At 36.1% G+C, this 26,956-nt stretch overlaps 1 protein-coding gene across 9 annotated transcripts in view; it reads right to left on the bottom strand.

Moving 5' to 3' along the window:
• MAN2A1 (mannosidase alpha class 2A member 1) overlaps positions 1 to 26,956 on the bottom strand; it is a 166,124-nt gene that overhangs the window by 71,574 nt on the left and 67,594 nt on the right. For all 9 annotated transcript variants that reach the window (XM_036309636.1, XM_036309635.1, XM_036309633.1 and 6 more), the window contains 7 exons: positions 24,709 to 24,882; positions 21,904 to 22,090; positions 18,179 to 18,356; positions 11,500 to 11,702; positions 8,353 to 8,535; positions 4,262 to 4,376; positions 2,954 to 3,021 (listed from right to left, as the gene is read on the bottom strand). In XM_036309636.1, the coding sequence (XP_036165529.1) occupies positions 2,954 to 3,021; positions 4,262 to 4,376; positions 8,353 to 8,535; positions 11,500 to 11,702; positions 18,179 to 18,356; positions 21,904 to 22,090; positions 24,709 to 24,882 (1,108 nt within the window). The remainder of the gene's footprint in view (positions 1 to 2,953; positions 3,022 to 4,261; positions 4,377 to 8,352; positions 8,536 to 11,499; positions 11,703 to 18,178; positions 18,357 to 21,903; positions 22,091 to 24,708; positions 24,883 to 26,956) is intronic.

Raw genomic sequence — 26,956 nt, 5'->3', positions numbered from 1 at the left:
TGAAAGGAATTTTAGGGATAAAATAGGCAAGGTTAGGGAGTCTTAGGAAAAAAGAGGGTCCATGGGGGAGGAATGCATAGGTGAGGGCTTGGAGCCGCCAGAAAGCATACATTCACAGTGAATAGAAAGGTGCCACAGGATAAGGTGAGAGGAAGACATAATTTCATAGAGGATAAAAAAAAAATCATAGAGTATGGGGAAAAAGGAAACATACTTTCACAGAGGATAGAGAAATGTCAACAGATGCTGGAAAGAGGGAAACATATGTTCCCAGGAGATAAAGGAACGTTACAAGATAAGGGGAAGAAATATAGGGGGGCACCACATGGGTTTTGGACTTTGAAGATGATATTCTGCAAGAGTGACCAATTAGGAAAGCACAGGGTCATAAAATAGGGAAGGGGTCCAATTAGAAGAGAGCATGAAGAGAAAAAGAACTATAGCCTTTATAAACCTTAGAAAAAGGGGGCTTAGTGGGTTACCCCCTTGGGAGCCCCTCCCTACGTGGGAGTCTGTATTTGCTTCCATAAATTTCCACCCTTTTACTAACAAGTCCTTTTAGTCTGCAAATTTTATTCTTCAAGCTTCATGAGGCAAGAACCCACAAGGGGGAGATCCGCTCCTCACACCCCACGTTTAAACTTCATAAGGTAACTGTCTAATCACTATGTTGTACACCTCAAACTAATATAATTGTATGTCAACGGCAATTGAAAAATTTAAAAATATCTATAGTTCTTTTGTTGAAATCCTGCCCTCTATACCTATAATTGTCTTTCTCATTACCATTCGTCTTCCTTTTCTCTCCATTCTTAAAAAGTATCGCAAGAGTTTTAATTTTTTAAATTCATGTCAGTGAAATACTCTTTCACAATATCCGTTTTACTCTTCAGAATCACTAATGATGTTCTATTCTAGCCTCCCAATGATCTTTCCTACAGCACTCCTCCCATTTTTCATATCTTAGCCTTTCATTTCAGCCTTTTGCTTTCTATTTCATATTGCTTAGAGATCACGACTCAACCATTTTGAGAATTCCAAAGATTGGGTTTTATTAACATTTTTTTTTCTGGTCTCTGTAATAAATAATTTTTAAAGTTCTTTTGAGTCTTCACGCTATTCCCATTGTTTTTTTTGGGTTTTTTTTTTGGTCATTTTGTAGAGCTTTGTCATAGGTTTCCGTGATAACTTTTCCATTTATTTACTCTCATAGAAGTAACATCCACACTGTGAATGTTAAAGTTACCCTTGATCTTTATGTTGATATTGGCTCGTGACTCTCTCTTGTCTTGAGTTAGTTAATTTGACAAATATTTGTTATGCCAGATATTTGCCTGGGGATTCAACAGCAAACAAGTTCCCTGACCTCACAGAGTTAATTTTTAGTAAGGGCAATGTACAACAAAAAAATAAATAAATAAAATAACCAGATTGTTAATAAGGCCTGAAGGATATAAAGAAGATGCAGACATGGAGAAAAGTGTGAGTGAATAACACATTCAATGCGTAGTTGTAGCCTGACTGCAAGTTACCAAAAGGCTGTGATCCAAGGTGGCTGTGCTGTAATATTCAGTTTTCTATTCAGCCCTGGTGCCCTACACATATTGGGGGCTTTTTTCTTCAACAAAGAATAGCATGGTATTCTTCTGTCCCATGCTACCGTCAATAATAATTTCCTTGAATGGACACTTCCTTAAGATCAATTGTAAATTTTCTGTAATACTTTGATTCCATTTATTTTTTAATAACTTAAATAAAGTACACCTAGTTAAAATCATGAACTCCTCTTTACAGTTATTCCTTTATCCCAGGGGTGGGCAAACTTTTTGACTCGAGGGCCACAATGGGTTCTTAAACTGGACGGGAGGGCCGGAACAAAAGCATGGATGGAGTGTTTGTGTGAACTAATATAAATTCAAAGTAAACATCATTACATAAAGGGTATGGTCTTTTTTTATTTTAGTTTTATTCATTTTAAACGGGCCAGATCCAGCCCGCGGGCCGTAGTTTGCCCACAGCTGCTTTATCCTATAACTAGTGACCTGTTGCACGAAATTGCGTGAGACCCGGGACACACCCCCTCCCCGTCCCCTGCGCCACAGGACCACTCCGAGTCCCAGAGTCCTGCCCTGCAATGCTGGAACACTGCGCACACTGCGGACAGCCCTGAGTCTTGGAGTGCCGCCCCGACGCCCCACCTCTGGGCCATGCGCAGTGGCCGCCGGGCCCTTTCCCTGTGGTGCGCACGTGGGGCCGTGGGGCCGTGGGGCCGTGGAAACCTTGGTGGAAGCAGCCGCCAGCCATGCCCCCACTGCCCCACCCCCGCTGTGCGTGCTGCCAACTTTTGATGCCATTACAGCATAAGGGACAATTTGCATATTACCTCTTTATTATATAAGATTTGTAAGAGGTGATATTAAATTTCTCAATTTAAATAGTAAAAAGTTATATTACAAAAATATATTGTGTATCTCAGTATACTGGGTACTGACTGATGGATATGTGGTCATTTAAAACAGATGACTTTTTGAATAATTGCCAATAAAAACATAAAGCATTTCTTTATAAATCAGAGGCAGCCACCAATTAAATGCACCATTATTAGGTCAACTAATTAAGTTTCTTTCTTCATTTAAAATAAATGGGGATTAATTAAAAGAAAGTAAGTAAACAAAAAGTTAATCAGGAAAGAACATACTGTGAAAATAATCAATGTTACAAAGATAAGGTAATTTTTATCACAGCTATATATTTACCATCTCTTGCCAAGTATGCATTAACTATTAGCAATGAACATGACATAGTCATGAAAGGAAATCCATTCTTCAGAAAATATTTTAAAATTAATAAAATGATTAAATGAAATACTATCTGCCAAATAGAAAACGGAATCATGAAAACCAAAAGAGTCAAGTCAGAAAATTAGTAAAAGTATATGAGAAATGTATTTTACCTTGGCTCAGCACTCAGCTTTATTATATTTTTTTGTGGCAGGGAACCTTGTGATTTTTGTTTTAAATCCTATAAAAATGTAAAGAAAATTTTATTTTAAAACAAGCTTCAAAATTATCTATGCAATATTACCTTGCAAAAATCTTTAAAAAGGCAAAATAAGAAAAAAATCCTCTTTGCAGCTATATAATGCCCAACAAAGTTCAAAATAAATAAGTCTTGTGTGTATTGTGTATGTGTATATATTTAGACATCTAGTACAGTCTATATTACTTGGGACTAGAGTCCATATGGGTAGCTCCAATTAGGAACAAAATAAATCTAGTTCTAGAGATAATTTTGCAAAAAGTTTTACTACTTTACTTTTGTATCATTATGTGTCACATTAAGAAATGTATGTCTACTTACTGCATTTTTTAACTTTAGTATGAAAACGCATAATCAGGATCTGACTGTAAGCATCAGCATATGTAAATATCTGATTCCACAAATGTAAATTTAAATTACATATAAAATGTGAAAGTCTATCATTCACAAGATTCTAATGACACATAAATTATAATTTTAAAATATCTGAGTGCCCATGTGGAAATTTAAGGAGGGTTACAATCAAACATTTCTTCCACTGTTCTTCCTTTCAGTGTATGCTCTGTTTTATTAGCTCCTCTGATCCTAATAATAACACTAGACAAGGTAGGTATTATCATCCCACTTTATGTTAAATGAATGAGGGCTCACAGATGTTATAACTTTTTCAAGGCCCATGCAATCAGGTGCAGAGGTTGAGGCAAACAGCTAGTCTTCTAAATCCTCAATCACTGCCCTACTGTTACACATCCCAGCACTGCCCATAGCCCTCATGGACTCATCCTGAAACCAGAAGATAAGTTAAGAGTACCCAAATTAAAGTTTACTAAGAACAGATTAAGGATTTACAGAAGTTCAAATATCAAGGGGATTCTAATTAATGCCCAGCAAAATAGCTATTTGTAATATCTAGTTACCTTACAATATCACCTTAATAGTGTTCTAAAAGAGTGTATGTTTCACATTCCTTGAAATAAGTTTATTATTTTATTTTTCACACTTAAATTTGGTCAGAACAAAGTACACACCATAAATCAAACATAGGCACACTTATAGGAAAGAACACACAAATAATTTATATAAAGTAATACAAATTATTTCAAATAATGTACAAAAAGTAATTATTTTTCAATGTCTTTTCACTAAGCTTCTTACCCCTTTTTTACAATCAAAGAACGAAAGAATCACATTTTTATAATGGATATAAGAGATATCAACTAACCATGTCTAGGAGAGTATCAAAAGAGTATGATTCATATGAGTGTTTGTCCTTCAAAAGTAGTAGTAGTGTGGAAGATCCAATTATCTTCTTCAAATTCATTAATGAATGAAAGAGTCTGTGAATCAAAAATTTTATTAGTTTGAGAAATAACTTAAAAATCAGTATCCAATATTTTCAATTTCTTTCATACTGGTTGAAGCAACATTACCCCATTCCTGTAGTCACAAAGTGAAACCTAGAAAGAACCTTTTTTTTTTTGGTAATATATTTTTACTGATTTCAGAGAGGAAGGAAGAAGGAGAGGTAGAAACATCAATGATGAGAATCATTGGTTGGCTGCCTCCTGCACGCCTACCACTGGGGATTGAGCCCACAACCTAGGCATGTGCCCTTGACCAGAATTGAATCTGGGACCCTTTGTCCACAGGCTGACGCTCTATCCACCAAGCCAAACCGGCTAGGGCTAGAAAGAATCTTTTTATGCCACCGATTACTAGTAAGTACTTAGAAGAAGAAAAAAGGTTAATCAAAAGATAACAATGATAAGAACTCACTTGAAATAGGAAACTTTCTGGACATACCTGCCTCTTTATTTATAATTCTCTTACCTGTGTTTTGAAATTTCCAAATGAAAATGTCTGTGATAATGACTTGATAATTGTTTGTGATGTTTCAGTGAAGTGTGAACTGCTCACAAAGCAAATTCACAAATGTCAATACAATCTGAGAATTATTGTTGTGTGTTTTTCTCTAAGATGCAATTTGTACAGGAATGTTTTTATAAGCTAAAAGTAATAGCAAACACATGGAAGATATAATGACAGGTATCTGGAAAGTTGATGAGACAGAAAACGTCCTGTAGCAAAATCTCAGTAACCTGTACCTAAATCTCTTTCAACATGGCAGCCAGAAAGCAAGGAGGCAGTGCAGGAGAAGGACTTCTCTTTATCCTCTTAGAAACTCAGGTCTGATTCTAAGCGGCCTTATGTTTAAACTTTCAATAAACCAAGAAGACAAGTGAAAAGAAAAAATTGAAGATCTAACCTTACTTTCAAAAACTCTTGAAACAAACAAACAAAATGTTGCTTCTTGAGGGAAAAAAACCCAGCATCATTATCATCCAGTGAGTGTTTACCACTTTAAATTCATCTTAAACCTCAAGAGATGGATTCCAAATACATATGCCACAAGAAAATTGAGAAGATATTCAAGATACTACCTTGAAATTAAATATCCTTTCTAATAAAAGAGAAACATGGTAATTGGCATAAGACCACTACCCTTCCCATTGGCTAATCAGGGCGATATGCAAATTAACTGCCAGCCAAGATGGCGGCCGGCAGCCAGGCAGCTTGAAACTAACATGAGGCTTGCTTGCTTCAGTGACGGAGGACTCCAACGTTCCCCGCCTGCCGCTGCAGGCCTCTGAGCTGGCAGTTTGAAACATCATTATAAAAACAGAAGCTAAACAAAACCCCAGAAACCAGCTTTCAGCTAGCCGGGATCTCAGACCTGGAGTTGATACAGAGTTTCGATTGTAGAACCTAAACAAACCAGATACCTGCTTTCAGGAGCGGAGGCCTAAGAGCTGGAGCCTCAGAGCTAAAGCTGGCTCAGAATAAAAAAAAAAGAAAAAAGAAAAAAAGGAGCAGTTGGGAGCTTCAGTCCCAGTCTGAAAACAGCCCTCAGCCCCTCACCCAGACTGGCCAGGCACCCCAGTGGGGACCCCCACCCTGAAGGGTGTGTGACCAGCTGCAATCAGGCATGATCCCCTCACCCAGGCTGGCCAGGCACCCCAGTGGGGACCCCCACCCTGATCCGGGACACCCTTCAGGGCAAACCAGCCGGCACCCACCCGTGCACCAGGCCTCTATCCTATATAGTAAAAGGGTAATATGCCTCCCAGCACCGGGATCAGCGGAGCCGCAAGGTCTCTTGGCACCGGGATCAGCATGACAGGGGGCAGCGCCCAAACCCCCTGATTGCCCTGTGGCTCTGTGTGTGACAGGGGCGGAGCCACAACCTCCCTATCGGCTCTGCTCTGTATGTGACAGGGGAAGGCGACCCAACCCCCTTATCGGCCCTGCTCTGTGCCTGATAGGGGGGAGCTCCCAACCCCCTGATCGCCCTGCGGCTCTGTGTGTGACAGGGTGCAGCGTCCCAACCCCCCCACCCCACGGGCCCTGCTCTGTGTGTGACGGGGTAGAGCCATAACCTCCCCATCGGCCCTGCCCTGAGTGTGACAGTGGCGGTGCCCCAACGCCCTGATCAGCCCTGCTCTGTGGGTGATAGAGGGCGACGCCCCAACCCCCTGATCCACCCTGCTCTGTGCGTGACAGGGGGGAGCTCCCCAAACCCCTGATCGGCCCTGCTCTGTGCATGACAGGGGGTGGCGCCACAACCTCCCCATCGACCCTGCCTTGAGTGTGACAGGGGGCGGTGCCCCAACCCCCCAATCGGCCCTACCCTGAGCGTGACTGAGGGTGGCATCACAACCTCCCAATCCACCCTGCTCTGTGCATGACAGGGGGTGGCACCCCAACTCCCCAGTCGGCCCTGCTCTGAGCCCGACCTGGGGCTGCACCTAGGGATTGGGCCTGCCCTCTGCCACCCGGGAGCAGGCCTAAGCCAGCAGGTCGTTATCTCCTGAGGGGTCCCAGACTGCAAGAGGGCACAGGCCGGGCTGAGGGATCCCCCCTTCCCGCCGAGTGCACAAATTTTTGTGCACCGGGCCTCTAGTATATATATATATATATATGACTCAAATCAACTAATGAAACCTCAAGGGTATTTCCTCCCAAATTTCTAGAAAGGCAGTCAAAATATTAACAAAACATAATTAACATTTATTTCAATTGGTAACATCAGCTGTGGATCAATTGTTTATGTAAAACAGAGATTCACTTTTTAAATCTATATTATAAGAAAATCAGAGCATATTTTTAATAATTTTGAAGTGCTATCACAGCATACCACTGTTGATAGAAAAAAAAAAAATCTGGAAGAAATAATAATCTGAACTATAGTGAGGCAACCACCAACATTCCTTCCTGTAAGAATCTCCTCTGCACTGATCCTAATGAATGGTAGTTCACACTCCAGCATGTTGATGGAAATCTCACTATTACAAAAGATAAGCCTTTCCATTATTGGGAAGCACTGTTTACAAAAACCGGCTTTTCTAAGCTAAAGACTGTACTCATTTTTTCTAATTCTGCAATATGAAAATAACTGAGGTTTTCTCCTCTCATTCATCTAACAGCTTTATGATGTTAAATGCTACAAAATGTTGAGGATGACTTTAATATTAATACCCAGGCCTTCCTTTCTCATCCCAATTCCTTATATAATCCATATTTGACAAGGTTTCTAGGTTCTTGTACTTGCTGGCTATGCTTCTAGGCTTCCTCTTTCTTGTCAATATCTCTCTAGAAATATAAGATATCCAAGAACAACTGGATGAAAATAGGATGAAATTAAATTTCTATACAATGAAGTGAACCTCTGTATCTCTCTGAGTTATAACCATGATTTGGTTATCAAATCCTTAGTTATGAAGGTACTCCAAGTACCTGGGAGAAAACAGGATCCATTTTATAATATTTTACTACTCCATTTGTACAAATGCACTATAATAAAAAGTTGAGAAAGCTAGTACGCTGTGAACAGATTTCTTGAAAAAAAAAATGCTTTGAAAATTGGTGTGTTTTATTTTTACAGAAATATTACAAGGAATATTATTAATGTAGTCTGATATACATTACAAACTTTATCAAGCCCTATTTGGTTTGGCTCAGTGGATAAAGCATCGGCCTGTGGACTGCAGGGTCCCGGGTTTGATTCTGGCCAAGGGCATATATCTGGATTGCAGGCTCAATCCCCAATAGGGGACATGCAGGAGACAGCCAATCAATGATTGTCTCTCATCATTGATGTTTCTATCTCTTTCTCTCCCTTCCTCTCTGAAATCAATAAATATATATATTTAAAACAAACAAACACACAGACAAAAAAACATCAAAAGATATAAGCTTATGACCCAAAGTTTTAAAAGATTTTGTTTTACAATCACTTTTAAATAATTATATTACCTGGTACCATAATCCACAACCACCCAATCTTTTGCGGTTCCTGTGATAGCATCATGATGTTGAAATAGTCCCACATTCCTTCTGGCTTCTGTAAGCGCCGTATAAGAGGATGATGAAAGAAATGCACTTATCTTGTATTTCTGAGCTTGTTTCAGGGCGAAATAGTAGAGAATTTCAGCAGCCCTAAATGCATAAAATAATCATTAATTTTTATTTCAAAACAATCATTTTAGTTTGCTATCTAAAATATGTTGCATTGATACATTTTCAAATGTGACTTAAAAATCCACAATTTCAGTACAATTTATAAGAAAGGTATTGATAATAAACATTTCTATTATACCACCAAGGTATCTATCTAATAAATCTATATCCTCAATCATCAAAGAACATAATTTTCCTGTTGATACAAATGGCTCTCATTCTAGATGGGTCTGGAAAGAAACCAGTGCACACTGGCAGCAAGATAGGCTTATTTATGAATAACATCAGGAAAAAATACCTCAGCAAAGCAGTAAGAACGTGATAAATGTTTTCTTCCTTTCTTCTCTCCAAGAGCAGTGAAGACATATGCCATGAACTTCATCACCAGAAAGCTATTTACTCTCACAAATGTACATTAAGAGGAGAGGTGGTGGGAAAACGCACATTACAGGAATGGGAGGCGAACAGTAAAGGAGAAGCAGAAAATGATGGCTTGATTGTTCAGTGACAAGAGCTACTCTAAATGTTGAATAATAACATGCAATATAGAGAATTTAACAATAAAAACTGAAAGATGACAGACACACTCTGGCTTTTCTTGTTTATTTTAAAGAATAAAACACTTTAGCTTTAAGAATAGCTTTTGAGCAAGAACATGGGAGTTTATAATTTTCACCTTTTATCTTTTTTTCATCAGAGGATATGATTCAAGATAGGTTTAAAAGTTCTTTAAAAAGAGCCATGGCTTGATGGAGTAAAAAATATAAGAAGGTTCTCTATGCAAAACATGTTAAAGATGATGGGAAGAAAGCCAAGGTGGCTTGCAAATGTATTAAGATCCCAGGAAAAAGAGGAGATTTTCAGTGCTTTTTGAAAACAATAAATTCCTTTAAATTGTTGAAATAATGAAAAGATATTAAATAATCTATTTTTACATTCTAACCCTTCTGAAATTTACAGCATAAGAATTACTAAATTTGTTTTATTAAAGAATTTGTGTACATATGTTTATACATATTCTTAGCAACTACTGGTTTTGAAAGAATATATGTATATATATACCAAAATGTAAGAAAGTGGACTTTAAGAATATTTATTCTTTATACTTTACTTTTTTATTAAAATTTTAATTTGTAAACATTGTATGTTTACAAATGAGCATTAGGATAAAATATTACTATTATGAGATAATAAACTAATTTTCAAATAAATTAAATTATGAAATTCACAATTATATTTATATTTTAATGATTTTTTTTTTTACAGAGGAAGGGAGAGGGACAGAGAGTTAGAAACATCAGATGAGAGAGAAACATCAATCAGCTGCTTCCTGCACACCCCCTACTGGGGATGTTGCCCGCAACCAAAGTACATGCCCTTGACTGGAATCGAACCTGGGACCCTTCAGTCCGCAGGCCGACGCTCTATCTGCTGAGCCAAACCAGTCAGGGCTCACAATTATATTTTTATTGTTCATTTTAAAGCAGCAGAATTTTCAAATTATATTACCCATAGTTACTACTTCACCTTCAATATGTTCAATAAATTAATATTGACCCAACATTCATAACTCTTTGCTACTAAAAAACAGTTGACACTTAAAAATCTATCATAATCGGGCTCTGTTTTTGTCATAGATAGTTCAGAATACCCTAACAGAGAACTAACAGTCTACTCAGTAAAATGCATAAATCTCTATGAAATATACTGTTTCATTACAAATACAGAAATAATGTATTCATCTGGCGCACTTGTGAATATCCAGTCAAAAAACATTAAGCTTTTCTAATAATAAGAGCAGCACAACAGTAAAATAATAAAAACACATTATTATACCAATGTACAACTCTTTAAGAAATTCATGTTTTTTATATAAAGGCTTCCTAAAATGTATTGTTTCCACTAGTATATAAAAGAGCATAGATATGATATAGCTTTTTATTTTTAATACTGAAATTTGTCATGAAAATTAATCATCATCAATTCATGATTTGAACCGAACTGAAAATGAATTCATCATGAAAATTAATTACTCTCCTGGGTTACACATACATACAAATCCCTGGGATGATTCATTTTTATCAAAAACAAGACTCAGTTAAAACTGTGCTTCTCCACTGTGATAGCCACTGGCTACATGTAGTACATGCATTTGAATTTACTAAAATTAAATAAAATTAAGATTTCAGTTCCTCAGTCACACTGGTCACATTTCAAGCGCTTGACAGTGTGGCTACCACACTAAACAGCACAGAAACAGAGTATTTCTATCACTGCAGAATGTTCTATTGGACAGTAACTAAAAGTTCTACTGGACAAGGCTGGTATAGAACGTTTGCATGTTTTCTACTGACATTTGTCTTCTCCATGTAAGTTTATCTTTTTCACTCTGCCTCGATTATTTCTCATCTCGTAAAAGTTTTGTTTCTCTAAGCAGAAAAGTGCACCTATAGAAATGTGTTTCAAATAAAATAAGAACTGAGATGGAGCCTCTAAAGTTCTCCTACCAACAAAATACATTCATTTTAGAGTATGTACTTTGAGGCTCACATTTTGGCTACTGAGAGGCCCTATTTGCACCTTTTGATTCATGCCCATTTCCAATAATTTAGCCAGATTACTGACCTGTAGACAAACATGACAATGTCACTGAATATTATCATTGTGTGCCAATATAGGCAATTAATTAGAAAAATATAAAATACATAATACAACTCCCAGAAAAAATAATTACATAAACTGCTTTTCCTTCCAGAACAAAAACTCATGCAATAATTTGATTATGCTTTGGAGACATAGCTCTGATTTCATTAAAACTTCACAATTACATAAAATACATCCTGACACTCCATAAATGTTTTATATTACACAAAACTCTACAGAAGGCTATGATAATGTAAGGGAAGTAAATAACTAAATGCATCTATCTAAAGGTAAATGTACCTTAAGTGGGATTCCAATATTCTATCCATTCGTTTGTAAAAAGGTCTGGATGTAAAGTAGCCACTCCAGTAATGATCGTCTCGGTCAGCGTAAGTGAAAAAATCTCCACTTAGAACAGGGAACAGTGACTGGCTATTCATTCTACTAGTTGCATCTTCTTTATCCAGGGCATCAAAGTAATCTGATAAAGTTCCAAACTGAATCTAGTAAAAATAAATTACACTTCAATTATTCATAGTTACATTAAAATTACTGTTGCACTACAATGAAAAATTTCTAATAAATACTTAAGGTAAGCTTCCAAGTAAAAATATGTAGTCTCAGAGGAAGGTGGGGGTGGGTGGGTGGGAGAGATTAACCTGGGAATTTATATGCATAGTAGAGGCCTGGTGCATGAAATTCATGCATGGGGGGTGGGGGAGTCCTTCAGCCCAGCTTGCACCCTCTCTAATCTGGGACCCCTTGAGGGACATCCCTCTCACAATCCGGAACTGCTGGCTCCTAACCACTTGCCTGCCTGCTGACCTGATTGCCCCTAACTGCCACCCCCGGCTGGCCTGATCACCCCCTAACTGCTCCCCCCTGCCGGCCTGATCTCCTGACTGCCCTCCCTTGCCAGCCTGATTGCCCCTGACTGACCTCCCCTGCAGGCATGATCGACCCTGACTGTTCTCCCCTGCCAGCCTGATCACCCCTAACTGCCTCTGTCTCAGCTCCTGCCACAGTTGCTTTGTCTGGAAGGGTGATGGGAAGATGTCCAGTCTAATTAGCATATTACCCTTATTAGGATAGATATGCATACCTCATCAACACAGACAATAGTGTGATGAAGGCCTGGGAAGGGAGGGGACAGGGTGGAGGAGGTAAAAGGGAAAAAAAGGAGGATATCTGTAATACTTCCAACAATAAAAATAAATTTTAAAAAATGTAGCTCAGATTTTACAAAACTCAAAAGCAGGGGGGGAAATACTCATGACTCTTTCTTTTACTGGCATCAAGTCCCAAATTACACTAGGAGAAAACTTGTACAACTAACCATTTAGAAGAAGAGCTATTTAGATCTACAAATCTGTGGATCTGAAAACTCCTTACATATCTGTAGAATTTCAAAAAGTTCAATGATCAGGACATGGAATAATTCAGAAATGAAAGAAAGATGGGGAAACATCCTATATATAATAAAGAGTTAATATGCTAATTAGACCAAAGAGCAGAACGACCATCCAGACGATCTTCCGGATGAAGCCGGGCCTACGAGGGCTGGCTGGGGCTGCAAGGGCCGGCCGGGGCTGTGAGGGCTGGCCAAGGCAGCTGAGACTGTGAGGGTCAAGCCCCTTGCACAAATTTCGTGCATCGGGCCTCTAGTCATAAATAAAAGACATATTTTGAGCAAAATATTCCAAAAGTCTAGAATAGTAAGTTTTGTTAGTCATTAAGTACTTGATTATGTCATATACGCATACCCTCCCCTGGTTTCCCCTTCCTCTCAGTTTGAGTTTCTATAAGGGAGAAGGAAGGACTTCAGGAACAGCAGGTCATATTTTGAAAAAGGACTTTATCAGCAGGTAACACAACACTGAATAGAGAAGTACAACACAGTGTCAGGTTGATTACTCAGATGAATAGGTCTTTCTGACAAATGATTCAAATTTCCAATACATAAATCCATTTTTACAAGAACAAACTATTCTATAAATCAAAAGAAAAGAGAAACATTATATCAGACCTTGTAAACAAATATTAAACACAGTATTTTTTAGAAATAAACAGAGAATTCAACAGGGAATGTTATCCTTTTAACACAAAGATGCTAATTTTGTTGTTTCCTATGAGAGAGAGAGAGAGAGAGAGAGAGAGAGAGAGAGAGAGAGAGAGAGAGAGATTAAAAGCTATTTTGATTCAGTGAGGCAGAAAAAGAAAAGTAGTTTAAACAGTGAGTAGCACAAGAGCAGAATGGTTAAGAGCAGCAAGGAACCTGGATCCAGATGGCATGGGTTTGAATTCTACCTCTAATACTTAACATGTGGCTTTGACCATACTATATATTATCCCTGTGTCTCTGTTTTACAGCTAATGGAGTTCTAAGTAAAATGCTTACAAATATTGGCATATAATGATGTGAGTTTTAGCTATCATTTCTCCATGCAAATGCAAAATTTCAACTGGAAACACAACAGTGGTATTAGTAAGTCAAGAATAATTTATTATAATCTTATTGTGATACAGTAAATTTTGTAATAGCAAATCAGATGATTATTTCTAAATTCTTATGTTTACATTAAAGAAAATTAATTTTCAATTGTATTATCCACTTTTATTTTGGCTTCACCAAATACAGTGTCTTAGGCATGTTAGTCTTTTAGGTCTTGGTTTCCTCATCTATAATGGGGATAATTATAGTACCTACCGGAAAATGTTAAGAGAATTCAATAAGTCAAATAACGTGAAGCACTTTAAAAAGTTAATAGCAAATAATAAGTACTCACTATGTTTTAGCTAATATTGTAAGTATTATTTCTTCCTTCAATTACTAGGAAGCAGAATATAAGTGTGTGTGTGTATGTGTGTGTGTGTGTGTGTGTGTAAAACCATACAAGAAATGAGGGTCACAAATATAAGGAAATACAGCATTACCTTCAGACCCAATAGGTATAGATGACATCAGGGAAGTATACAATGGCAAAATATTAAATAATCTAAATATTTCTAAGTCGTACCTTGCTCATCTAAATAATAAGGGATTTCTATTAGATAACAAAAATCCCTTTCAGTTTCAAATTTTAGGAAATCATGGCATACTATAGAGTTACTATAGTAACAACTGACTATACCTTTTAAAAAGATTTAATTTTATTAGCCAGGATGAAAATACTTCCTACTTTGTATTTCCCAGAGAAAAGTTTAAGTAAGTGGCCTAGTAGGCTTTCTCACAAACCTATTTCAGCCTTAAAGAGCTGAAATATAATCCTCTATGCTAGAGTAGTTTCAGAAGAAAATATTTAAAGTAAGTTTTTCTATACAGTCTCTTGGCAGCTCAAATAAAGTAAACATTTGGGACTTCTAAAAATATAACCAAAAATATAATTAAATGATTTTTAAATTAAAAAGCAAAATTTTAATCTTAAACATAATCTTAATCTTAACTCCTATATCAGGACATCATATATGGAAAATTAGATAAATTGTCAAATAAGTGTTGATGGATAGCAAACTAGCTCTCTTGGCTAGTACAATGTCAATTTTTTAGCTATTCAATTACTCCTGTTTTTCCTTTCATTAAAAGAAAATAATAAACATGTTTTCAGCTTAGACAAAGTAATTTTAAATATCGCACCGAGAACAGACATAGCTTCATAAACTATAGAGAAAAAAAGATTTGTTTAAAGATATAGAAGGACAGTCAAAGCTGTCAGGACTTGAGGGACAAAATTTTTGGAAAGAAAGGAAGTGAATCAAGGTTACTGGATACCAGGTTAAAACTCAAAAGCCAACCGCTTTTTTATACACGAAATATACCATGTTCATGGATTAGATGTCCTAATATTTGTAAAGAAGTTAACTGCACTCAAATTGATCCATAGATTGAATGTAATCCTAATCAAAGTCCCAACTTTTTTATATAGAAATTTAACAGTTGGTCCTCCTTAGCCTACATAAAACTACAAAGAACTAAGAATAATCAATGCAATCTTAAGGAGAACAAAATTAGAAGACACCCCAGCAGATAATAAGATCTATAAAGCTGTCGTAATTAGTATGAGATTAGTCAAATAGATAAAATCGAATGAATAGAGAGGTTAGATACAGATCCATAGGAATGAAGTCAGGCTCATCATTAATGTCAAAGATGCTGCTGCAGTGCAGTGAGCAAATTAGAGTTTTTTCAATAAATAATGCTGGATATCCATATGGGCAAATGTGTATCTTGATCCCTATCCTCACATGACTCACAATAATCAATTCCAAATGGAACTAAAAGTGCAAGGTAAACCAATAAAGGTTCTAGAGGACATCTTCGTAAGAACTGTATTTTCATGATGATCGAGTCAACAAAAAATTCTTAAACAGAACATAGCACTAACCATAAAAGAAAATACTGTAATATTAGATTTAATTAAAATTAAGAATTTCTGTTAATCAAAAGACAGCACGAATTAAACACAGACTACATAAGGGGAGATAATATAGGCATAACTTTTATCTGAAATAAGACTCAATCCAAAATACATAAAGGAACTACAAATGGTTAGAAATAGACAGACAAACCAATTTAAGGGGGAAAAAATCATCAAAAGAGTTAAATAGGCATTTCATAAAAGAAGGTACCCAAGTGGCAATAAATTATGAGAAAAGGCTCAGCTCAACCTCATTAACCATAGGGAAATACAAAATAAAATCATCACATCTGTCATAAAGGATAAAAATGAAAAATAAATCCTGACAATACAAAGTCTGAGTAAGGAAGTGGAGCAACTGAAACAATCATACAATGCAACAGCTCATATATCTATTCTGTAATATTGTTTGGCAATATCTAATTAAAGCTAAACATGTACATAATTAATAACCAAAAAATTCCATCCCATTTTATACCCACAGAAAGCCATACACTAAAGCATGCACAAAATGTTCAAAGCATTTTTATTTGTAATAGAAGAAAACCAGAAACAACCCAAATATTCATTAATAATAGAATGACTATATTGTAGTATAGTTATCAAATGGATAGGGATATTATACAGCATTAATAATGAATGAACTACTGCTAAATGCAACAATATGGATGAATCTTACAAACATAATGTGGAACAAAAAACACTAGATGCAAAATAGCACATGCTTAAGATTTCCTTTTTATAAAATTTAAAAAGAAGCAACACTAATCACGGTGACAGAAGTAAAAATATGGTTACTTTTACAGGAGTTGATAATGATGTGGAGAATTCCTGAGAGAATGCCAGGTGCTATAAATGTTCTACCTCTTGATCTGGATGATGGTTACATGGAGGTTTTTAAACTTAAAAAAATTCTCCGCATACTTTCGGTTTGTGAAATTCTATGCATGTGATGTTTCAATCTTAAAAATTACTTTAAAAAATTGCTCTAGTGTGCAAACAAAGGAGGAAATAGGTAAAATACCAAAATTAGGATTTAATTCTTCAGAGTCAGCCAGCAGAACCTTTTATGGAGTTCAAAATCATTCCCCAGGAAAATATATTTAGAGATAAGATACCAACATACATACGTGGCCCTCTAATCAAATGTACATGTGTGAGCTTAATTTTTGAGAGTATTACAGAGATGATTTAAACAGAATCCTGATGCTCAGAGATCATAATCTGGTAGAAATTCAGTTGTGAGTACCTTGAATAAACTTGGTATTTAAGTTTATTTATCTATGTGATATTATTTAAATTTACTTAATAAACCTGAATTCTCACTACATAAAATGTGGTCCATTGTCAGCCTTTAAATTTCTTACACAGTAATATCACTTCCCTGGTACAGTATTTTCACAGATTTTCTATTGTCTGAAAAGTTAATATGTGAATATAATAAACATGTTGGATAAATAATTTTCTCATAAAGGGTCTATTATATGACTAGTTTGAATCTTGACTCACACAAAGAATCTGTTAAATGTTTTTATGAAATCAGGAAAACTTGAATCTATTATTGAATTGTTGCTAATTTTTTAGATGTGATAATAGTTTTATGATTCTATTTTTAAAAATATATTTTTATTGATTTCAGAGAGGGAGAGAGAGAGAGAGAGAAACATCAATGATGAGAGAGAATCATTGATTGGTTGCCCCCTGCAAACCCCCTATTGGGATCAAGCCCACAACCCGGGCATGTACCTTTGACCAGAATCAAATCTGTGACCCTTCAGTCCACAGGCCAATGCTCTATCCACTGAACCAAACCAGCTAGGGCAATGATTCTATTTTTAAACAGAGTCCTTATCATTTAGAGATATACACTGAAATGGTTATAGATGAAACTACATGACATCTGAAATTTGCTCTAAAATAATCCCAGGGACAGGGAGATGACAGTGGGTCATAGCTGAAATGAAAGTGACGTCGAGTTGATGAATGTTGTAGCTAATGAATGGATTGCAGAGTGGTGGGGATGTATTTGTATTATTTTCAAAACTTTAGGATACATTTTAAATTTTCCACACCAAAAAAAAGCAAGAACTATAATCAAATGATTAATTTTGGAAGTCTTCTCATCTAAGAAAATGCTAATGTATTCTCTGGACACAAGACATTTGTTTGCAAAATTCATGACATGTTCACCTGCACCTGCCTCTCACACCACTAAATCACAAGGATGCCATTGTCAGAGAGAAACAATGACCTGTCAATGCTGGTAGAAAAACAGGACATCATTGAAAAACAAACATCACAACTTAGTAGGCGCATGTTTTCAACCACATAGAAGTAATCGCCCTCTAATCTTCATGGAGTGATAGAAAATGGAAAACCCTGGAAATGGCACTAGGGTACCAGGTAATTTTCCTCTTCATGAATTACAATTTACATAAGAATTACATATTGTAAGAAATACTACATCACGGGACAAAGAAACTAAGGCTATTGTGTTTTAGCTTCATTTAATAATGAAGGCTCAACTTCAAAGACAGTATCATGAGTAAATTTTTTCTCATTACCTTAACATTATACCGAGGTTGAGAATTCATATAATCAAAAAGCATCTGATAATTCTTGAACTGATGATCCCATTCCGTGCGTTCAACATAGCGGAAATCATCTCCTAGTGGGGCCAGGAGCACTGTAGTGCGGAAAAGTTTTGACTTCTTTCGGTACTGATCCAGAAGCATCTCAGCCCTACAGAAGTAAAAAGGGAAAATATTAATAGTATTAAGGAATAAACTATGGGGCAACTCATTAAAAAGTATTATATCAAAAGAAATGGTCTATTTTACCTATCTCCTAGGTTAGAATAATTTAAGGGGCAGATGTGTTTAAACTACCACACTAATTTTCATTATCCACTTAAAATATTCATATGTTCTTATCAGATGTAAAAACTCCTCATAGAAATAAAGTCATATAATTACATTGGCATATAATTACTGGGGCATCAATGCCCTGCAAAGGCCAGCCATAGAGATGGGATCCCAGATAGCTGTGTTGTAAAATAATGTAGTCCAAAGGGGACATATGTAATACTTTCAACAATAAAGATTTAAAAAATAAATAAAATCACATAACAAATTATCAGGGGAAAAAATAAAATTATGTAGTCTAGGAAGACAATAAGGATTTCTCATCTATAAGAACTTTGATAGTAATATCTCTTTCTCTAATTTAACCTAAAATTGCCAGACTAAACATTAAAAAAGTATATTTTGAATGAAACCAATTATTGAGCCATATTTCCTTTCTAAAGGAAAAAATCAATTCAGTTAACACCTGCCATCAATAACCTGAGTATTATTTTCCATGCTGTCTTCAATACTGAACAACAGATAAAGCTTAAGACTTGAGTGAGCTGTTTTGGTTTCTACCTCCCTGGGCTCTAGCCCATGACTCAAAAAGTCAGTTAACCACAATTCACTATGTTTTATATTTCATATTCTAGTATTCTGCAGAAAACCCTTTGGAAAATGCTGAACTGGGTACCATTTGAGGAAATCTGAAAATACAAATTAAGACACGGGCTTATGAAAAGGAAATTAAACAAGCAGGTGAACCAGAGTAATTTTCCACGTTTATAATACCAAAGCTCAAGAAATTAATGCTAAATTACAAATACACTTTTTTACCCAGTATTTCAATTTTCACTTCAAGAATTATCCAGAAGTAAATTCCAATTCACAATATAAAAACTTATGAAATAAACTCAAATAACATCAATGATAGAAAGAAGCATTTTATAGAAATTATGAAAAACCATTTAACTAAATTGAGAATCTCAAATGATTTCTTTACCTTGATACTCAGAAATTGCTTTACAAGTATTAAATTATTAACCAAATTTTAATAACTTGATAAAATATAACCATAATGTTCATAGATAAAACAATGCTTAGTTTTCTGAGATTAGCATTACTTGAGTACTTATTTTTTACAACTAATTTACTAATATTCCAAGTTTACCAAAAACAATTTTAGATTACTCACAATTAAAAAATACATCCAAAATAATCACATTGAAAGAATTAAGAGACTAAAACAAATATATAACTCACAAATATATGATATACTATGATTGACCATTGAACCAGATCCTTCAGTCACAGCATAAAAAAGGATATGTGATTTTTAATGCATTCCAAGGTTTACGACCGTAGGTGTACATGTGTAAAACACATAAAAGGAAAGGAATCAGGAAGCCTAATGATGTGTCTTTTCCATTCAGCAACTATCCTAACTTTCAAGCTTCTGCTCAGAAAGTGTAAACGATAGGAAAGCCCAGGAACCAGCCTATACCACCTGGCAGAGTGGATACTCACTAAATATATGGTAAACTAATGACAAATGAATTGACCAACATCACATTTGAAGATGTGCAGCTGCAATTTGCTCCTCACTTTTTCTACCAGGAATGAATGTCAACTAAACTAGAATCAAGAGAAAAAAAAATTCTACAACATTCCATCTGACATGTAAATCATCATCACATGTAAAATACATGGTACTAAACCAAAAATTGAACTTGATGAAGAATGGCATTTCTTTATTTTCAAAGTAAAGGAACCTGCTCAACTGAATGTATCAAATGTGTCACCTGTATATTATAATTAAACCTCATTTTATTTAGGGTATTAGAAAGTCAAGTACCACTAAGCTGGGTTGTCTGTGTTTGATTTCCATCACAAAGTCAAAAGGAAGGTAATATTTGAATGTGAAATAACCAACAGGTTTAAGATTTCAAGATTTATAAGAATTTTTAAATCTACATAAATATTATATAGATTCATTCATCTATATGAACCCAGGTACCTGGAAACTACTTTCAGAATCACTGGAACTGAATGAGCACAAGGTGTGTTCCTGAAGGGTTAGAGAACACAATAAAAGGCTTACACAAAATGCCTCTCAGTTATTCTCAGCACCACCCAAAAAAGAAAAAGAAGGGGCTCATAATAGCTATGGGTGCACTTGGACTCTACAACTGCTATACCCTTCAAGTAATTCCCCATCCCTGACCACCTGAGCTGAGAGGACTATTGTAAATACCTGATTCAATGACACAGAGCTGTTTTCTCAAGTAGACAGGCAAGCCATCCCTGGCCCCACCTCCTCTCCCTACATAATATACTGAACTATTTTCTCATGCCTAATCAGCCTAACCCCTGAAAGTAGGCTGTTCAATGGTTCTCACTGCTGTAGGAACCAAGAAAATGAATCAAGGTTAATCTCTAATCTTAGATAGTTTCTCAAAACAACTATGAAAGTCAGATTTTGATGGAAAGGATCCATGGCTTGAAGGAGGCTGTCATGCTAAATATTTTTATATTTGCCAGAGAGAGAGGTTCACACTGCAGTAATTTCTTTATGAACACAAGGACTTGCTCAAGGCAAAGAGACACAATCTCACCTTCCTCCTCACACACATTTAAAATGTAATATTTAAACATACATTTTCCAGAGCACAGTACAAAGATCTTACTTTATTTAAAAGGCTGCATTATTTTTTTTAGCAGAGTTGAATGGTTTATAACACAACATTTCATTTTAATTTATTATATGCCACTAATTTTTAGTGGAGAAATTAAATTTTAAAAGCATCAAAATAAGACCTATGGAAAACTTATTTATTAACCCCATAATTAGCAAAATTTTCTTTAAAATATGTTCAATCCTTTTATATTTATTTAAATATCTTTAAGTATAAATATTTCTAATTAAGTTTTCTATAATTTAAAAACATCACAAAGGTGCAGAGATGTATATGCATCAGGGCTGGGCAGCATTCACTAGTATTGAAATTGTTATTAAGGGAACAAATAATTAGACTTTTATTTGTTCCATTTCAATAAATGTGTTTTTGCAGTTGGGTTGCTTTTCTTACAAATTTATACAATAGGGACCAGAAGTTTTATTATCAACAAAAGTACTAGTATATGAAATCAATCAAATACAGTAGAAAGCTTTTATAAGGAGGGCAAAGGAGATGGTAATAACAGTTCATTATAGGTTATCTATTGTATATTGATCTACTATTGTTCACTTTCCATTAAATTGTAACACAGAACAGGCATCGTCAAGGCTCTGGCATTTTTGAGTTGCTTTAATTTGGTTTGAATGAATACCATGAATGAGGACAATGTTGGCTACTGAAGCCCATTTATTCAACCCTTCAGCAACAAGCAACTAATGCTTGCTTGTTCAAGATGTTGTTTTATGAAATGCATTATTTTCATACCTGTTTTGGACATTTCCAAGATTTATTGTTTCTGGGGGGACTCCCCAGGGACAACCAAATCTGCCTCCAGGAAGCCGTTTAAAATCAAACTGGCAGCATATTTTAGGATCAGGTCCGCAAGTGTGAGGGATGTCATAGCTGTAGAAGGGCATCATGTGGCAAAAAATATCTGTGATAGATCCCAGATCTAAAATAAAGAGTCAACAGACAAACCTGCATTTATAAACTTTGTTTTCCCAAAACTGTTAAAAATGCCAGTACTTTATACTTATATAATGCAAGCTCTGCCCTAAATCAACTCCTTCAACTACTTGTACACATACCCAGCAGTACTGAATGACCACCAGCCTAAAGGAAGAGACTCATACCTCAGTCTCTATTTACCTCTTATATCTACACTTAGCAGGTACAGAAGAGCCCCACCATGAACTAGCATTTGCTGGCCTGGATGATACAAACGAAGCAGAAGCAAAATTTTAACTAGCTCATCCAACATTATGGCCATGTCCATCCCTGGCTGCCAGCTCCTGACACATCTCTTCCCACCTCGGGTAACAGAGAGACCATTAGCTGCAGAGGCTGGATGTGGAGATAGGAAGTAAAAGGGGGAACATAAAGAAAAAAGAAGGGGAGGGGGGTAGTTATGAGAATACTGGGCAAATTCCTATCCACTTCTCAAGAAGTGCAACCAGGAGAATTAGTGAAGTCCTTCCAAAGCTCACCAATAAAGAGCCAATGGGACTTTTCACCCAGAAGGGAAAGGAGCAGTAATTTTCAAAAACAAAACAAACAAACAAAAAAGATATGGAGAACAAACACTCAAACACTGATTTCTGATGCAGAATTGTTTATAATTAAAATGTTAATGCCAGCAAGGTGTTGATGTCATTGCCCTTGAGTTCAGAAGCCCACCCAGTGAGATTGAGGAGTTAAAAGTGGTTATATTTGCATGATCCTGATGGGTAGCTAGTTCTCCCCCTTTAGTTAGGAATGGATTTCTGTTTTCAGAAATGGGTATATGTTGCTTTCATAATATAGACAAAAGAAAGCAACATTTACATTTTAAAAAGGAAAATCACTGCTCATTAAGAACCAGAACACACAAAGAAGCTCAATTTAATTCTAAAATATAATTTTAAAGCAGCACATTCAACTCTACCAGATAAGTCCTAAAATATTTCAGTTTTACCTCACACTCCATTTAGCTTAAATAATTGCTAATTCTTTTCCAAGTTTCAAAGCTGTTATAATCTGTATTAATTCTGTGCTGTCACTCCTTTCACTGAATCACATCTTGTGACACCATGGATGTTGGTGACTAATGCTTGCTATCTGCACAGGGGTTATCCCAAGTCTCAGAACTGATGGAACTTCCCTCTTTCTCCTAGGATCAAGGATATATTCACCCCACTCTTTCTTCTCACACCATACTATTTAGCAGCCCATTTACACGTTTCTTTTATCTGCTGCATTTGGTGTTGTTTGTTTTTGTCAAAAGAGACCATAATTTCCTTATAGAAAAGGATGTTTTTTAAACTTCCTCCAAGCAAGTTTAACTACATAATAGTGCTCACTAATTTCCTATTGACTAATATTTACAGGCAATTGGCACGTATGCAATAGTTTAAGTAGGGCTCCTTCAATTACTAATTCTTTTTTAGAAAAATGAATATGCTCCTTTGCATTTGATCAAACTCCCTACAAGTTCTTGTTTTCTCTACAGATTTAATTTTCCAAAATAAAAAAGTATATAGTTAATTATTTCCTTATTGAAACACAGCAGTACATACAAGAAAGTTACTATCTAGATTTACAAATGATTTTTCTGAAACACTTAAGAGGGGGTCTAGATTACACTGGGAAGCAACTATGCTGTAATGCAGTAATTTCTGAACATTGCTTTAGCAACTAAATACTTTTTCAGATGAAATCTGACTAAGAACTCTGTAGTGGGAAGGCAGTATATGCTGCAGGTTAGGAGTTTAGGCTTCAGAACTGATTCAAATCTTATCTCTGTACCTACTACCTGTATGACTTTTGGAAAATGGCTTCACATCTCTAAGCCACCATTTCTTCACTATACAAAAGGGATAATAATAGACCCTAATTTAAAGAATTATTTTGAATGAAAAAGTTAATATAATGCTCATGACACAATGCATGACCCCTAATAAAGACTCAATAAATATAAAATAAATTTAAAAATAAGATGTTCTAAATTTTAAATGGGTGTGGGAAAGACAAAGGCCTACAAAGAGACCTAAATCTTGTCTCCTTTCACCCAACAAAGAGCTGCAAAAGTATGTCCCTAGAACGTGTGAGTGCCAATAAAACACAGTAAGAAAACAAGCAATATAGGTAATACAAGAGCTGATCTAGGAGGATAGTATTAAGGTTTTAAAAGGCAGTTCTTACTAGATGCAGAGACAGGAGAGAGAGAAAGAAATACTAGCTGAATATGAGATAAGTGACTTGGTATTAGTTGTAATGCATGTTCAATTGTGATAAAAATAGGTGCTTTTTAAAATAGAAGTGAAAACATGATTTGCAATTCAAATTCCTTCTATTTATTTATTTTCTTTATGCATAAAAAAGAACCTACAATGTTCTATAGATAAATATCTCCACCATTGCTTAAAAGAATTTCCACACAAGTACTCTGTAGAAAAAAGAATGTGTATTTCAGGCAACCTGATTTTCAAGACTGGCACTCTGAATAAAATCCATTATGGCAGGAGTTCATAACCCTTGTGAAATAACATCTAGGTCAAGTGAGCTCTTCAACTTTCATCAAACCCTACATACCCCAATTCTGTCTCCAAAAAAACTCCAGTGTTTTATGCAATGCAAAATGCTTCTTAACTGCATAATGAACTCTCTGGATAAGCATGTGAGAAAATCCAGCACGTTTTAGAAGATAAGCCATTGTTGGTGAATGTCCAAAAGGATCAATAGCCCAACCAGACCGAGGTTTCACTCCTGTTGAAAAAGAAAATAAGCATTATTTTGTTTTAAGTTAAATGAAATAAAAGGAGATCACAACACATTAAGACCCAGAGTTCCATGGTCTCCCAGATGCTAAGACAAAGGAACTGCCCAGCATTACCCATTAGGAACATTTCCAACAGGTCTCTCTGAAGGGAGGATTCTGCCACTGCCATGCCCTTGCAGGCTGGGGAAGCAAACTGGAAGTTAATCAGTTGGAGCAGAAATAAGCACTCTGTTGTCTTATAGGTAGAGAACTATTGCCATTCAATGCAGCTAGAGAAACAAACAGAATTAAGTCCTCTCTCTAGGATCTCACATTCCTGTCTTTGTGAAGCTGGATAACCCAGAAATGTGCTGTTATATAATAAAGATAAGTAAGCTAACTCATTTCAACTTGTACTCCCAAATCCCAACATTAAATATTTAGGCTGTTTTTATACCTTACAACTGCTCCAAATCATCTTATTATACAGTGGCAGGACTGACCAAAATAACTTAAGATTTAATATTTTATTAAATCTTAAGGGCTTTTTTGCATTAATTTTTTTTCAATTCGTTTACTAGTACATTCAAGATTTTTCTGTGTATTAATTTTAGATGTACAACATAATGATTACACAATAATGTACTTTACAGAGTGATACTCCGATATTTCAAAAACCCACCTGGCCCCATACATAGTTATTATGATATTATTGACTATATTTCCCATGCTGTAATTTACAACTCAAACTATTCTGTAACTACCAATTTGTACTTTTTAATCCTTTCACCTTTTTCATTCAGTCTCCCAACCGCCTTCCCTCTATCAATAGTCAGTCTGTTCTCTCTGTTTTTTATGCTGGTGCTTTAGATGTCACTGGAATTTTTCACATATGACTGCCACCAATATTAAGAGCCATCAACTAAAGATCTCAACTTCAGAGGATAAAAAGTAAAATAAATAAATAAATATTCCAATTAGAATTGATGAAATAAATTATCTGCAGGTATTATACATATCTGATCAGTTATTTATTCAGGATTCTTAAAGGCAGCTTCTACATATAATCTATAAATCAATGTAATTAATATTACTGCGTGTATTTTCTCACATTCCTGTCTAGCACCTGTTTAGCACCTTCCATATATTTCAGACTAAGAGAGGCCCTAGGATTACAAAAATGAATTAATCTTAGTTCTGACTCTAGTTGCAGACACTATCATGCAAATAGGTGTAACACAGAATAACAGAAAAGACAGCAGTGGAAAGACCTCTATAGAACAACTAGAGGCCTGATGCATGAAATTCATGCCCTGGGGGGTGTCCCTCAGCCCAGCTTGTACCCTCTCACTGTCTGAGACACCTAGGGGGATGTCCACCTGCCGGCTTAGGCCAGATCCCCTGCCAGGGATCCTGCAGTCAGACATCCTTCTCACAGTCTGGGGCTCTCACAGTCCAGGACCTCTTGCTCCTTACCTCCCTGCCTGCAGCGGAGGCAGGAGAGGCTTTCACCACCGCCGCTGTGCTTGCCAGCCATGAGCCTGGCTTCTGGCTGAGCAGTGCTGCGTTGAATGTCTTCCCCAATGGTCAGTGCACATCTTAGCGACCAGTCATTCTGTTGTTCAGTCAATTTGCATATTAGGGTTTTATTATATAGGATACTGGAAATGAACGCCAAGATGGGAACCCAACAAATGAGACTGAAAAGGAAAAGTCAGAACTCTCAGAGGACCAAGAGTATGTGTCAGAACTTAAAAAACTGACCCCATAAGATTTGTGTATTTCATGTGTAATTTACTTCCAAAAACTGTAAAGAAATTTTGAACTCTGCTTAGCAATTTATTGGTGTGTGGCGGTATTGGTTCAACAATTCTGAAATTACCTTTCATGTATTCAAAGAGTAAACAAATTAGGATGAGGAGGCCAGAATTTTTACTGTTAAGAAAGAGGAATATAGCCGAAACCGGTTTGGCTCAGTGGATAGAGCGTCGGCCTGTGGACTGAAAGGTCCCAGGTTCGATTCCGGTCAAGGGCATGTACCTGGGTTGTGGGCACATCCCCAGTAGGAGATGTGTAGGAGGC

Source organism: Myotis myotis, unplaced genomic scaffold (assembly GCF_014108235.1).
Source record: "Myotis myotis isolate mMyoMyo1 unplaced genomic scaffold, mMyoMyo1.p scaffold_m19_p_5, whole genome shotgun sequence".
Lineage (NCBI taxonomy): Eukaryota > Metazoa > Chordata > Mammalia > Chiroptera > Vespertilionidae > Myotis > Myotis myotis.
This window is presented reverse-complemented; position numbering and strand designations above follow the sequence as displayed.